This window comes from Argiope bruennichi, chromosome 3, assembly GCF_947563725.1.
Source record: "Argiope bruennichi chromosome 3, qqArgBrue1.1, whole genome shotgun sequence".
In the NCBI taxonomy this organism is placed as follows: Eukaryota; Metazoa; Arthropoda; class Arachnida; order Araneae; family Araneidae; genus Argiope; species Argiope bruennichi.
Genome location: NC_079153.1, coordinates 41,013,386 through 41,028,381, shown reverse-complemented (window position 1 = coordinate 41,028,381; position 14,996 = coordinate 41,013,386). Strand labels below are relative to the sequence as shown.

Here is a 14,996-nt window from a genome sequence, read left to right as displayed (position 1 = left end):
CTGTGTATTCGTGCAAAAATATTAATCATGTGATGTATGAGATAATTGTATCTTTTTATTTAGAAAAAAATTTATACAGTTGGCTCATGCATCGCATGATTAATCTGCAGGCACAAGCACACAGTTCAAACTGCGATGTCATCTTGATGAAAGCAAAATCACCACACACAAATAAAGCTCAAAGATTAAAATTCTTGTTTAAAGATTTTTTAAATCAAAGAATATAAGTAGCATTAAAATATCCTATATAATGTGCATAAAAAATACTTTTAAGGTTTAAAATAATTAAACACAAAACTTACTTTAATCACACCTTTTTATTCATTTAGTATATTAATATATAAATGCTGATCAAATTGATTCTAAAGTTTTCATGTAAAAGTGAAAACAACAAGTTTAAAATGTGATCTTTATTAGTTTCTTTGATCAAACTTTAGTAGAATTTTTAAAACTTAAATTAAATTTTAAAAAATAACAAATGTAAAATTTAAAAAGGTAAAAAAAATTAAATCATAATACAAAACATAAGTGATGTTTAAGTACCAAACCCATTAGCTCAAAATTAAGAAAATAAAAACAAATAAATCTTGCTACGAGTATTAAATAAATCTGAAATTCTTAGTTTGTAAAAGTCTTTCATATTTATAAAATTTTAAGTACAACAAAGAAATTTATTTTTTCAAAAATGAAAAGAAAAATATATATATCATGAAGTTTTCTCTCTTAAGTAACTTCATAAAATGGTATATATGAAAGACTTTTACAAACTGAAATATGCTAAATCAAATTATTTTATCACATTAAATTTCCTTTACTAAGAAATAAATATCTTATAGGATAAAAAAAAGAAAAGAGTTTTTGTATCACATTGATTTAAATTTTCCATTCATATTAAACTGACAATGATTATAATTTAAAAAACGTATCTTGTTTATAAATGATACTAATTTCACTAAAACAGAAAATCAGACACAGAAATGACACAAATGTTTAAAAAAAAATATTTTTCCTCTACTTTTAAAAAATGGACAGTGATATGACTATTTAATCATCTACATTTTAACAATTGGATATACAAGAATAGCATTTATATTTATATTTGTCAAATAATAAATTGTATAAGCATTTGTCAAAAACATATGACAGACAGTAATATGGCTGGTGTGTACAAAACAGGAAATAAAGTCTGGTACTCAATGGCAGTGCACATCAGAAGCTGCAAAGTGCGGACGGTGTTCATGGAGCTACCAGCCTATCACAGACTTAAAATAAAGTGAAAGCTATTTGTGTTATTCATGTTCATCAATGTAGCTCATTGGTGATGACTAGTTTATTTTGAAAAACAAACATGTATCAATACATGATTATTTCTTTTTGATGTTCTTGCACACCCAATCCAAGCCATCCTAGAAAATAAAAATATACATAACAATAGATGATTAATTAATGAACAATTGTGTCAAGAAACAAATAACAAACATATAAACATATCATAGTATCATCAACTGATATCATCACAGGAAACATGAACACATGAAAAGGATATACTAAAAAACAACCAAGAGGATAGTGAAACTGAAAAAAAAAAAAAAAAAAAAAAAAAGTGAACTACATATTTTTGTTTAGCTCAGTTTTATAATAATGTCATATTTAAAAACAACATTAGGGCTATTTGAGGATGGACCTCATAATTTTGTCAGATATTCTTGCAGTTACTCAAATCAAATGATTAGAATGGCAGTTATACTGGTACCCCCTTCACCAAACTTCTGCATCACACCAGCGGGAGAGTGTTTGCCTCATGATATCAGATTTAATATGTTCCACATCTACATACATAATACATCTTTAGTCTAATCAGATTTTGATCCTAGAGCACTCCAGCTCCGACACCAAGACCTAATCACTAGACCAACATAGCATCATTGCACATTTCAGGAAATAGATTCTAAAAAATGTTTTTATCATCATCTTTTTTTGTAAATAATATTACTCATTTCTATGTTTTAAATCTTTGCAATTGTTTCTTACAAAAGTTTCAGTGACAAAGCAATTGTATTGTTTGCAAATGATTATAACTTCTTTGTAATAACTAACAGATAAAAAATATTTGAAAAAAATACAAAAGTATTGTTTGCATAATGATAAATGTTTCTGTAAGTTCCTTGATCACAAATGTAACACTCTAGTGTCAATCTATTTCATGTCAAGCAATTTGAAATACAATACATTGTTGTCATACAACAGTTTACAACATACAACAATGCATTGTATGCACAAAAATGTGCAATCTTCAATATGCAACACATTGTGCAATCTTTATTTGATTGGAACATGTTGTAAATTCTATTTTAACCCTATGAGTCCCTATGTTTGGGTTTATGTTACTTTGGGTTTTACTTTACTGTGTTACTTTGGGGTTTGAGATGCTGGAATTTTTAATACCAGCCAGATTCACAGAGTTAATGCCTTTTTTTGTATAGATCAGTAAACAAACTCTCTCATGGAACTAACATGGTAATAAAATGTACTAAAGGATGTCAGGTAATCAAAAGAAGTCGCATAGAGTAATGATTGTACATTCATAAAATGTTTAAGCTTCTTTCCCCATTTTGTTTGTCCTCCCCCCCTTCCTCTTCCTATCACTATTTGCAAAGATGTTGCAATATGTATCAGCCAAAGTACAAACATGTCGAAAAAGATGCTATCTTAAAAATCAAGCAAGTGATAATAAACAAAATAGAAAATTGACAGAATGTATCTGAAATTGCTAAACACAGCAGCTCCTAGTTAGATATAATGCTAACTCAGAAAAATGTGTTCCCATGCTCATGTCATTAAGGGAGCAATAAACAAGAAACAATGAAAAAAATGGAAAGGTTGCCTTTAGTGTGATATTTTAAAAAAATGAAAAAATGTAACTAGTATCATTATCATATATGAGATGAGTAGAAAATTTACATGCAGATGAAGAAACATATTTTATATTCATCAAAAGAAAAGGATGATAGCTGAGGATAGAGTATAGACAAGCACTAGTAGGTAAGTGATCTCCTTTTAACTTGGTTTCTATGGCATTACTATATTTAATAGATAGTTTTATGTTTTGGAAAAAAAAAATCAAAATAAATATTAGTTTATTCTTTTTCAGATACCATTCACATAAAGCAAATTATTATTTAAAAATCTATAAATGTATTTAGAAGTTCATATTAATAATTTTAGTCTTAAATATAGAAAATTTATACACATTAAACCAGTAATTTCTGATAATCTATACATGCAATACAAGATGAAACTTTAAAAAAAATGTTGCTGTAATTAGAATTAAAAAAAAACACATTGAGAACACTAATTATTTTTGAGGCAATAACTTTACTGCTGAATCATGCCATTTTTTAATAATATACCTAAAATATCAAATTATTTTCCTTGATATTGTCAATTTTAAGAAATATTTTTACACTTAATTTGCAAAAGTAAAATAAACATTTTCATTCTTTCATCAAATTTACCGCTTCTGATCACTAGCTTGTTCATCCAGATTATTTACTTTTTATACTGTTAAATGATTAATAGGCAATGCATCTTCCTTTAAAATTTCATTAAGATCATCAATTTCCATATGTAAATCATACTTCCCCATCCAACGACAGTTAAGTCTAATTTTTAACTCAATTAAACATTCATTGTGACACCTATTTCTTGATTTTTTTTTATTTTATTTATGGAGTGTTGCAGACATAGTAAATCCTCTACAGAGATTTTCTTATAATAATTTACAGCTCTATTATTTTGCAAAATGTTGAATTAAAAATGCAGTCAAAAAAATGCTTAATGGAACAATATAAACTTTCATATAGATTGTTTATATTTGAGTGTTGTCATTCAGCAATATGTAATAAGAGCAATTTCTGTATCAGGTATATTACTATTTTATATACAGAGTTATTAAATTGCTGGTATTTCTATTGCTATTAAAAGCCAAGAAGGGAAAACTTATTCATATTATCATATTTTTTGGTAATGTCATTATGAATTTCAACTTTCTTACTCAACCTACTTTTAAGGAATCTAAATAAAACCCAAAAAGGTATGAGGACATAAATACAATATATTGATTTAACCTTACTTGCTTATAGCACAATATAAAATAACATGCAATTATATGTTAGATAAAAAAGACAGTGATGATTTCTAATTGATTTTGATAGTTTTACAGAATTAAACAGCAGATGATGCCAAAGGCTACTAAAATGATGCTAATTAAATCTAAATTTAAATTTGAAGCTTCAAAATACATTGCTAAAGGAAGAATGAATATCCAGAAATGCATAACAAATATAACTGAAATCAAAAGCAGTCAATCTCTCCCCCTTCTCCACACACACAAACATTATCTTAAGCAGCAAAGATGCCCAGAAAATATGAAATGCTACTGAAAGCATGATATCTATAGCCTCTTTTATCAGGACAATCAAAAGATTTGGAAATTGTTCAGACATCAAAGGTTGACAGTTAAATTTCTGTCACTAAACACTTCTTTGTTAAATCAATCAGTAGATAAAAATTCTTAAGAAACAGAAAAATCACAAGGTACTTTATTATTTGTATAAAGCATGAATATTCTCCTAAACGATGATATAAAATGATAAATGAAGGTCTCCAGCTTAATCAAAAGACAAAGTCAGATGCAGTTGGAAAATATGACAAAAGCAGTATCTAACCTCTATTCACAATGAGAGAGATATCCCTGACATTATGGATGAAAATTGAACAACTGAAGTGTGTTTAAGAAACATATGTAATCAGTCTAATGATATGAATCACATTTCAAATAAATCTTGCTAAAATATTATATCGAAAGATAATGTATTTAAGAAATAAAAAAAATGTTTTAAATAATGAACCAATAAATTGAGATTACTGAAAAGAAAGTACTGAACAGAAAAAAATCAATTAGAAAAGTATTAAAGAATTTATTAAGATGATCTAAGTGAAGTTATTCAAATATTATATGACAATGTTAAGTAGTATTACAAAAATTAGAAACAAGAATAAATATTAATTTAAAATTATTAGAGCCAAAAATTACCTTTAAGGCTTCTCCAGTTAAAGCAGAACAAGCTTGGATCTGCCAAGAACGATCCCGTATAGCAGGCAAATTCAAACCATCAGCCAATTCACTAGCAGGTGCAGCATTGAAGAGATCCTGCTTGTTGGCAAAAACAAGCAAAGGTACTCCAGCTAATTTTTCTTCAGCTAATAATTCAGCTAATTCCTTTAAAATGCATGTATTTTAGGACATAAAATTAAAATGTGTATACATATAAGAAATAACTGTATAAGCAGTATGAGGTATTAATCATAAATTAACTAAAAATACTGAATATTATATTTCATTAATATATATTAGTTCTTATTTTCCAGATATTGATAAAATATCATATTACAACACTGGGGTATTAAACAGAACTGGGGTAAAGGAAACAGAATAGAAATTTAGCTTTAAGTATTAATTTTAAAAGCTCAAAACTATTGAATGCTTTATTTTTCATGATAGTTCATTAAAAATAAAATAGTATTTTAACTTTCTTCATTAAAAAAAATCTGATAAAATAACAAAAATGTGTTTGTATTAATATGGCAATGGTAAGAATGAAATAGATAATAAACAATTAATCAAGAAATATCTATCATAAATTATTTTATTTATATTCTTATTAGTTTTGATTTTTTTATACATATAAAGAGAATTTTGTGCCCTCCCCCCATAATGATCAACCAAATTGCATTACAGAAATTTTAATCAATATAATCATCAAAAAAATTATTGCATTTGATTAAAATGTACTAAAACCTAAGTTTAAATACTTAAGTATAAAAATAAATTTCATAATATTTCATTTAAAAATCTAAAATAGATTAGAGGTTTTAAAGACATGTTTTATTTAAACGTATTTAAAAATAAAATTTAAAAAGCTTTTTTTTTGCATTTTTCCCTTACGCATGAAAAATAAGGAATACTAAAACCAAATAAACAAAGAATTGATGATTCATTCAATAATTTTTTTAATTTATAGTATGGTTAATGTATGATTTTTTTAATTTATGGTTTTTAAGTTTTTAAATAATGCATAAAAGGCATCTAACTTACAACACCAGTTTCTTCAAATCGTTTCCTGTCAGCACTATCAATAACATAAATCTGTAAAAACAATTTATAATTTAAATCAATCTAAAAAACAAAAATATAAAAAAAACAAGTGTACATCATATTTTATATTTTAAAATAAATTTGTCAAAAAAAAAAATCAACTCTTAAATGAAGTACTTTACAAATTTATCTTTCTGTTACTTTTTTTTTTCTCTTTTTGTAACTCTTTGATTATTGGATAAAAAAAATTCATTCAAAAATGTTTGGTCATTCTCTACTATATGAAATTGTATTTTCAATGGAAAAAAAAAAAAAAAAAAACTGAATTTACATTTTTTTCTAATTACAAAAAGCTTCCTTTGACGACTAATTATTCATTTATTATATTAATAGCATTTGTTAAATCATGTCAACCAAATCTGAAGAACTATTTTTAATCACAGCAAAAGAAATTACTATTTTAAATTATATTTGGATAATAGGCGCAGAAAACATTCTGTTTGACAATATATGCTTGCAAAGTAGCAAAATTAAATGGAGAATGAAATTAATGAAACCGGTTGAGTTATTACAGATAGGAATTTACAGTATATTATTAAAAATGGAGGGCACTGAGATACAGACGGACATTAATAATTCATCTAGCGATCATAAGTTTTCATATGAAATAAAAATTATTGAAACTTCATTAATAGTTGGAAGTGGGGTAGTGGTTCTTTAGTTTTGTCAATATTTTATTTAATTAATTAAGTAAAGTTTATGCGTTTTTCTGATTGAAAGAAATAAAAGGTTAAAAGAAAATCCTTTTAAGTCTTCAAACTTTATTTATTTTTTTGAGAATAAAAATAAATTTTCAATCTCTTGGTACAATATATATATATATATATATATATATATATATATATATATATAACTTTAATTTAAGTATATATTTGTAACTCTCCTCAAAAGAATTTAGCTGGTACATCTTTCTACTTACTAAGACATCTGTATTTTCAAAGTAGTTTCTCCAGTATGGCCTTATTTTTCTTTGACCACCAATGTCCCAGACATTTAGTTTGAAACCTTCTGACTGAACACTTTTAATATTAAAACCCTAAAAAGAGAATTAACAGATTTACAAATACTTATGATATAATCAGATTCAAAAACGCAAGTTGAAATGTGCTTTTGAAAATTCATAATGAAATCATTAATATCATAATAACATAAAAAGGTAACAAGATATTTCTTTAATATCTGAGTGCCCATTGTTACATGTGGTATTGTAAAAATCAAGATAATGTTAAATTCGATATTAAATTAGTATGAATGACTATTAGCCATCACAACTAGAAATTTTAACATATATTAATTAAGTAGATGTCATAAAACCTTAGCACAACAAGAAAAATCTAAAACAATATATGGTTTGTAAAAAAAATAAATTCTTCATTTTTGAATATTTCAGCTGCATTAATATCATTAAAAAAGTTGGCTCCTTTCATTGCTTTGTATTGTTAGAAAATGAATACAAAGTTATAAATAAATTAAAGTACTGTATAAATAATAAATGGGGGGGGAGCATTTTGAATTCAAATGAAGAAAAATAATTTATATAAATGAAACATATTTTTAAGTAATTCCTATTTCTTTTCATTTTCTCCCATTAAAATGAGCATATAAATTGAAATATTTATACTGATTCACACAGTTGCGTTAATTTTTTTATCTTCATGCCTTTTAATAGTGTGAGGTCTTAGAGTATGAATTTAGTTAGAGCAACTCTTTGGGAGATATTTCCATCTTTTAGTTGATTTGCCAAAAATTAGTTGTTCAATAAAAGATTCAAATTTTTTAATACTGATAATAATAATAAAAAGGGTTAAAAAAGGGGATAAAAGGGTTTGTTTTGCATTCTAATTCATAGTTTATAACAATTAAGTACTGCAGCTTGAAATAGCTTTATATAACTCAAGATTCTTCTAAATTTATTAGTTATATTTTTTATGTCAATTTGTTTTTATAAATTTGTTCTAATATAATCATATAGCATGTAAAATTTTTAAAAAATTCCATATGAATAAATTTTTTGATTTTATATCTATATTCAAGAAGTTGACTTTAGAACTGTATAAAGCAATGGAATTTTGCATATAAATTTTTATGTGCATTAAGTAAAAAACTAAAACCCTAAGAACTTTTGGATGGTTTTAATATTAAATATTGAATTTAATACTCAAAGTATAATATCAACTGTCAATGAAATCAAAACAGTTAATACCAAAAAACTAAAATATTTACAGAATGAATAAGCAATGGAATTATGTTTTGAAAGGGAAAAAAATACAATATTTATTCCATTATAGTTATGGGACCAATATCATTAAGCTATTGAAGAGAAATTTTTGTTTCTAATTATTTTGCCGCATGAATCCATGTTTGATATACATGTTCATATTATAACAAATGCCGCAGGGTCAATAAAAAAGATTTTTTGCACTAGGATCCATGCATTCATTGTTGACAGTCAAGATAAAAATTTACTATAAAAAATACCAATCTTTTTATAATATATATATATATATATATATATATATATATATTGCATTTGGTTAGTAATTATTTTAAATCTGAAGCAGAAAAATTTGATTATCAAGATTGAAAAAGAATTAATCAACCCATTTTCATGACTTATTTTTATTCAAATACAAAAGTTTAAATCCTTTTTTTTTTTTTTAATTTCTGGAAATAAAAAAGTAATTTATGAAGAATGTAATAACTATATTAGCACCATATATTGTACTGAATTTTCACAATTTTGCAAGATATTCTGAATGCCAATAATATGATCAATATTGACATTCAGAATATCACAACAATATTATAGAGCATCTTGTAATGAAATGAAATACTTTTATTGCTGACCCAAAATTTGGCCTAAGAGGCCTAATAACCTTCATCTGAATAGTTATTTTCTTTTACGACTTAATAAAAAAAATATGTGTACATGTGGGAGTATAATAAAAATGGTAAACGAGTGGAAAATCAATTCTGTTTAAAATACAGGTTTCTTTTTCTTTAGAATCAGGAAATGAACTGTCACACTGATTACAATAAGATAGAAATCAGAAAATATAAGGCTTAGGAATACATCCAAATCTTAGATGATTTCAAATAGATATTTTACCAAAATTTAATTGAGATAACATTCACTTTCACCATGTGATGTTTCACTTATATTGTTAACGAATTCTTGGAAGTTAGTTAAAGTCATACTAGAAAGTGAAAGCATAGGAAAGCCAGATACCTAAATAACTCTGAAATTAAAAAGTTTTTTTATAGTTAGAATTTAAATGATTAGAAAATGTTTAATTTTAAACATTTAGACACAATGAAAGCAGAAAAAAAAGAGAATATAGAAAGACATTCAAAACTGATTCTTGGGAAAGCCAAACAATTTGAAAGGTAACATTAAATTGAAGCATGAATTACATGATTAGAAAATAATTTTAAGGACATAAATACATCAAATTTCTTTCTCTCTATTTCATGTACACACACAAATATTAATCATAAAATAAATGATTTTAAAAATATCCCAAATACTTTCAAAAATTAAAACAAAACTATGCAATTTTAAGTTACTTATATAATAATTTAAAATGAAAGAAGAACACGGGAAATGATAATCATCTTGTTTCTGAATTTATTTTACAAAAGAGCAAATGTATTAAAAAATTTCAGATTTCTTTTAATTTTTCAGATTTCTTTTTATTTAATTAGAATCTAATCAAAAAAATATAAATTTTTTGTATTAAAATATGATCAAAGTAAAGTTGCAAATTTATTTTTCATCCTTATAATAAAAAAATTTTTATATAAAAATGTTAATAAATCATTATAAGCAAGTAGCTTAAAGCAGTTGGTGGCTTAAAGCAGTTAAATTGACACTCTGAAATAATTACTTGAGTAGGAGTAATATGTGTCACATCTTCAGAAGCTAATTTTTTCAAGATTGTAGTCTTTCCAGCATTATCCAACCCCAAAAGTAAGATTCGCAATTCTCGGTCTGGAGCAGATTTTAATTTCCGCAGCAGAGAAAGTAATCCCTGATTATATATAAAAAAAAATAATTATAAAATTACAATTTAATATAACATCAAAAACAGTTTTTTAGAAATACAAACTATACGAAAATCATATTATTATAAGATTATTATTATTATTATCTTTAAAATAAATAATGCCAAGAAACTGAAAAAGCCCACCATTACTTTGTATCCAAGTAAAATATAACTATTGTGATAAATGATTAAAAAGATCCTGCTTAGCATTAAGTCACCTATTACATAAAGTATCTCACAAGATTCCTTTGAAACAGTGTGCAGTATGAATATGAAGTTTGTGCATGTTATTTAGAAAGGAGGATAATTTTTGGATTAACTGCTACTAATTAATAAAGATACTTAATTAAATAAGGGAAAAGAATCTTTAAAAATTGAGAAAAAATTATTATACATTAAATAATATAAAATAAATGCATTCTATTTTTATAAACAAAATCAAAATAATTTCTAATCATACAAACAGAATTAAGCCATCTTTGATAATCAGAATGATACTTTTTTTTTCAATTATTCAATATTTTGATATTTCATAAAAAATTATTATAAATATAATAATTAAAAAGTATCAACTCAATAAAAAGCCCTAAATGTCAAAAATCTTTTTTTTTTAACAATATTAAAACATTTTTTTTCCTTGCTACAGGTTTTTTTTAAAGATATATAATTAAACTTTATTTCATATAAACAAAATGGCTTGCTTATATTTAGTGTACACTAAACAAGGAATATCTATATAAATTCTATCATATTTATACCCAATCATCAAATAATTGTATGTCATATAACGTGAAATAACTTTTATCATGGTATAAGCACAATTTTACCAATGATATGAATTCAACTGTTTGAAATCAACAACAGAAAGTTTTGAATATCTGAAATAGATTGCACTATGTCTCTGCACAGTATATGTTTTTTATTCTGGGAAAATCAAATATACTAACCATATTGAAAAATAAAGGGATGAATCCAAAAGCTTTCTCGTTAATTACAGAAATTGTCTGCTTACTGCCGTAAACACAAGCAAGCAAATCAAACCAAAACTTCTTAAGCGATGCCGCATCGATAGCAACATAATTTATTTGATTTCAATGTTCATAATTAAGAAAAATATTTATTGAGTTTAAGAATAATTTCTGTGACTATTATATATTTTTCCAAGAAATAAAGGCATTTAATGTTTTAAAAACAGAGAAATATAGGAATTAGCTCAACTGAAATTTGTTGTAAAATAAATATTACAAAACTGGCAATTCTACACTCGGAAATGACGTACTTTCGTGTGGTGTGCATTTAAAGAATGAGGCAAAATGAAGCATTTTCTTATTTTCCAAATTCATAAATGTGTAAAATTTTTATAATTCTTAAACAAGATGCCATTAGCTCATTTAGGTGATCCTTTCAAAGTCAACGTTGCTAAAACAACCCAAGTAAGTTTTACACAAAAACAAAGCATTGTTAAATTTAAGTGCAAAACTTCCGGTTTCTGTCAAACATGAAATATTTTCACAGTAATAGTTTTTACTTTTCTTTCCCGGAATATTGAAATCGCATTAATTAATTGACCTTGTTGTCACTATTTTTTTTCCGAATAATTTGATCTTGAAATCAAATGTGCGATTGTTTACGTTATTAAATACCTGTTAAATTCTGTAATTAGTGATATTACCTCCTGTTTGAAAATTAAAAAAAGAATGTTTATCTATAACTTTTCATTGGTAGTAAGAAGATGAATATTTTTCGTTATTGAAATTTGAAAGTGTAATATTCAACATCCTTTGAAGTTTATTTTCACGTATTTTTTATAACAGGAAAAAAGTTAGTCTACTTGAAATTAGAAAAGTTATCAGTCGAATTTTTCGTCTGCCTCAGTTGCTGTAAGTGACTTTAAATGTGTGAATTTATTTTCCTAAACGTAATAGTGTTTTTGAGGTGAGATATTTCAAATTGGTAGAGTTTTCCTCCCCTTTTACATCTTTCCATGTGGAAAAAAAAGCAAGAGTTTTTAGAAAGAAAATCCTATATGGCTCTTATATTACTTTCAGAATCACTGTATTTTTAGTTTTTGCTACAATTATTTATGAATTTCATATTTATATTTTAAAAGTCTGTCACAATTCAGTTAAAATTAAACTCCCTTTTGGTGAATAAAATAAATCTGCAGAGCTTTACTTGTTATAAAAGTTGAATTTTATAATATCATTCATTCAAAAACATTCTTCACCTACTTAAGTATTATTGAGTATTAAATTTGATTTATGAACTTTTGAGGGCTATTCATTGCATTTTAGAATTATTTCTTTAAATTATATTCACCTCTTTTACAAAAATATTTTGATATTTAAGTGAAAAATTTATATAAAGAAGCACAAAGAAAACAGTACATTTTTCATCTGCTGTTATGTATTTTTTTTGATGTATAACTCTTTATTAAAATTTACACTTTCATAATAAAACTCATAAATCAATTGCACAAAGATTTTACAAAATTTATTTACAATATATTTCTGTTGTTGCTTTCTTCAGTCAAATTCAATTTTACTTTTCAAGTTTATTAAATGTTATATAATGTAACATGAGTTAAATATTACTATTAATGGTGATTTGTTTAATCGTTTCAAATCTGCTAATAGCTATCCAAATTTTGTTGACATTTATTTATCTTCTTTTTATTCATAAAATGAATAACATTTTACTTTTAATGTACACTATATTTAGATTTATTTTTATACAAATACTAACTATATCATCTTCTACAACAGAGTGTAATATAAAGTTTTTCTTATCCAAGGTTTCATTCTTATTTTTTTACCTAAGATATTTTCCTTTAATGAAGTTGTAAGTGGATTTAATATTCAGCAGTTTGTAATTATAATTACAATCCATAGTAATATTGATATATGATTAATAGTTTACTGCATTCACTTTTAATAAAATATTTTTGCTTGCCTTTGAATGATATGCATTTGATCACCTGCTGTCTAAATTCTAGAATTTAGGAGAGGAAATTATGGAAAAGGTTCGTATACCTATAACTGAGCAGTGCATATATAGAACAAACTAATAATACTTCTATAGACAAATTAATTTAATAATATAAGATAAATATTATAACTGATTATATAAAAAAGACAGGAATTTGTAAATATTGTTTAGAGACTTCTAATTTAACATTATCAATATATTAAATAGTATAACTTTACAAAAAAAATATTAACTATTTTAATGAAAAATTTTAAAAAAACTGACATATTTTGAAGATTATTATCTGAATTCCGTATCGCAACAGGTGTAAGCATTGAATGGATGGTTATTTTTAAAATAGAAAGGAAATATTTTTAATTCTTGATATTTCTAAGAAAATGGGTAAGAATCTAAGCATTGTGAGATGTCACACGAATCTATTTTAATAAATTAGTAAATGACAAATGATATTTGTTGCAATCTCTTATCTCCTTAGTGACTTGTTCTGAGATTGTACATCACCTTCTGATAACCCTTGTCTGAAGTTGAAGGTCAACCATTGGTTTGTCAGAACTGAAGAATAGTCTATATTTTGAAAGAAATGTACATTTTTATATGTACAAAACATCCATTTTCCTTCTCACCTGTAATTCAAATGTTTCAAAAATTGCTGTTGCTTTATCTGCCTTTAAATGCTTTTTTTTTTTTTTTTTTTTTGAAGGGAGGGCTGTCAAATTGTTACAAATTTAGTAGGAATGAAAATTTTGCTTTGGGCATAACAAAATACTTATTCTGAACCATCGGCTGTATATAAATTATCTTCATTTTTTTTTATTTTTTTTCATTTTACTTTAAAAACTGTTGAGTACAGAATCTAAATAAAATGTAACAGTGTTTATTACATCTTCATAACATATAAATTCTACATTTGTTTCTTTTCAGTTTTGCGCACTTTTTCCTTTCTTTGTAACCTAATGATTATATTTTTATAATTTTATTTTGTTGTATTTGAACAATTGTAGTTAGTTTGTAGTCTAAAAGAAAAATGATTAAGAAAATGTTCTGAAACTTAAATTTATAATTTTCATGACACATTTGCATATTTGTATAACAACATGGATTAAATTCTTTATTTTCGATTAAAAATTGGAACTTTTCAAGATTATTGGGTTTATTTCATAAATTTATCTTTTCTTTTTTGATGCAAATTATAAATATGTAATATTGCAAATTGCAGTTTTCTTCTAAAAATTTATTTCTTTACTTCTAGTGTGCTTTAGAAGATATGGTTGTTGACGAACAAAATGGCTATGGTGATGTAAGCGTATTAAAAATTTTCTACTGTGGAAGTTTGTGTATTTTATATGGCATTATATACATTTTATTTATTTATTTTTGATAAATGCAATTTAAAATGTAAATTTCTGTTATTGTAAAATGACCTTTAAAAAAACTTTTTAATTTTTATTTTGAAAATTAAAACACAGATTTTGGAATTTTAAATATTTACTGAAATACTTGTTTTGATTTTTTACAAATATTGTATTGTAATTCATAAACTTTATTTCTGATTTTTCGGATTATAGTCTGGGTCTGAAGAATATTTCTGTAAATTAATAATCCAGTAATTTTTTTAATATAAATATGGAATTATATATTCATTATTTTAAACATTCATCGCAAAACAAAAATGTGTATAAAGTATTAACACTAAATTTAAAACTGCTTTCTAACCATTTGTTCTAATCTTTGTTCTAACATTAAAT

The 14,996-nt window shown here is 24.8% G+C and overlaps 2 protein-coding genes across 3 annotated transcripts in view; one reads left to right on the top strand and one right to left on the bottom strand.

Annotated features, from left to right (window-relative positions):
- Positions 1–667: 667 nt before the first annotated feature.
- Positions 668–11,352, bottom strand: LOC129962711 (ADP-ribosylation factor-like protein 3). Its single transcript, XM_056076645.1, has 6 exons — positions 11,211–11,352; positions 10,105–10,248; positions 7,137–7,253; positions 6,158–6,208; positions 5,096–5,281; positions 668–1,406 (listed from the first exon to the last, which is right to left on the bottom strand). The coding sequence occupies exons 1-6, from the start codon at positions 11,211–11,213 to the stop codon at positions 1,365–1,367; spliced, it is 543 nt and encodes a 180-aa protein (XP_055932620.1). The 5' UTR covers positions 11,214–11,352; the 3' UTR covers positions 668–1,364.
- Positions 11,353–11,543: 191 nt separating this feature from the next.
- The window catches only part of LOC129962710 (ribosomal protein S6 kinase 2 alpha-like), a 29,184-nt gene continuing 25,731 nt past the window's right edge, over positions 11,544–14,996 (top strand). The window contains exons 1-2 of one of the 2 annotated variants that reach the window (XM_056076642.1): positions 11,544–11,696; positions 14,501–14,548. In XM_056076642.1, coding sequence (XP_055932617.1) covers positions 11,640–11,696; positions 14,501–14,548 — 105 coding nt within the window. In that variant the 5' untranslated portion in view covers positions 11,544–11,639. Of the gene's footprint in view, positions 11,697–11,995; positions 12,144–14,500; positions 14,549–14,996 lie in introns of those variants that run through there. The other variant, XM_056076643.1, reaches the window with a different exon arrangement.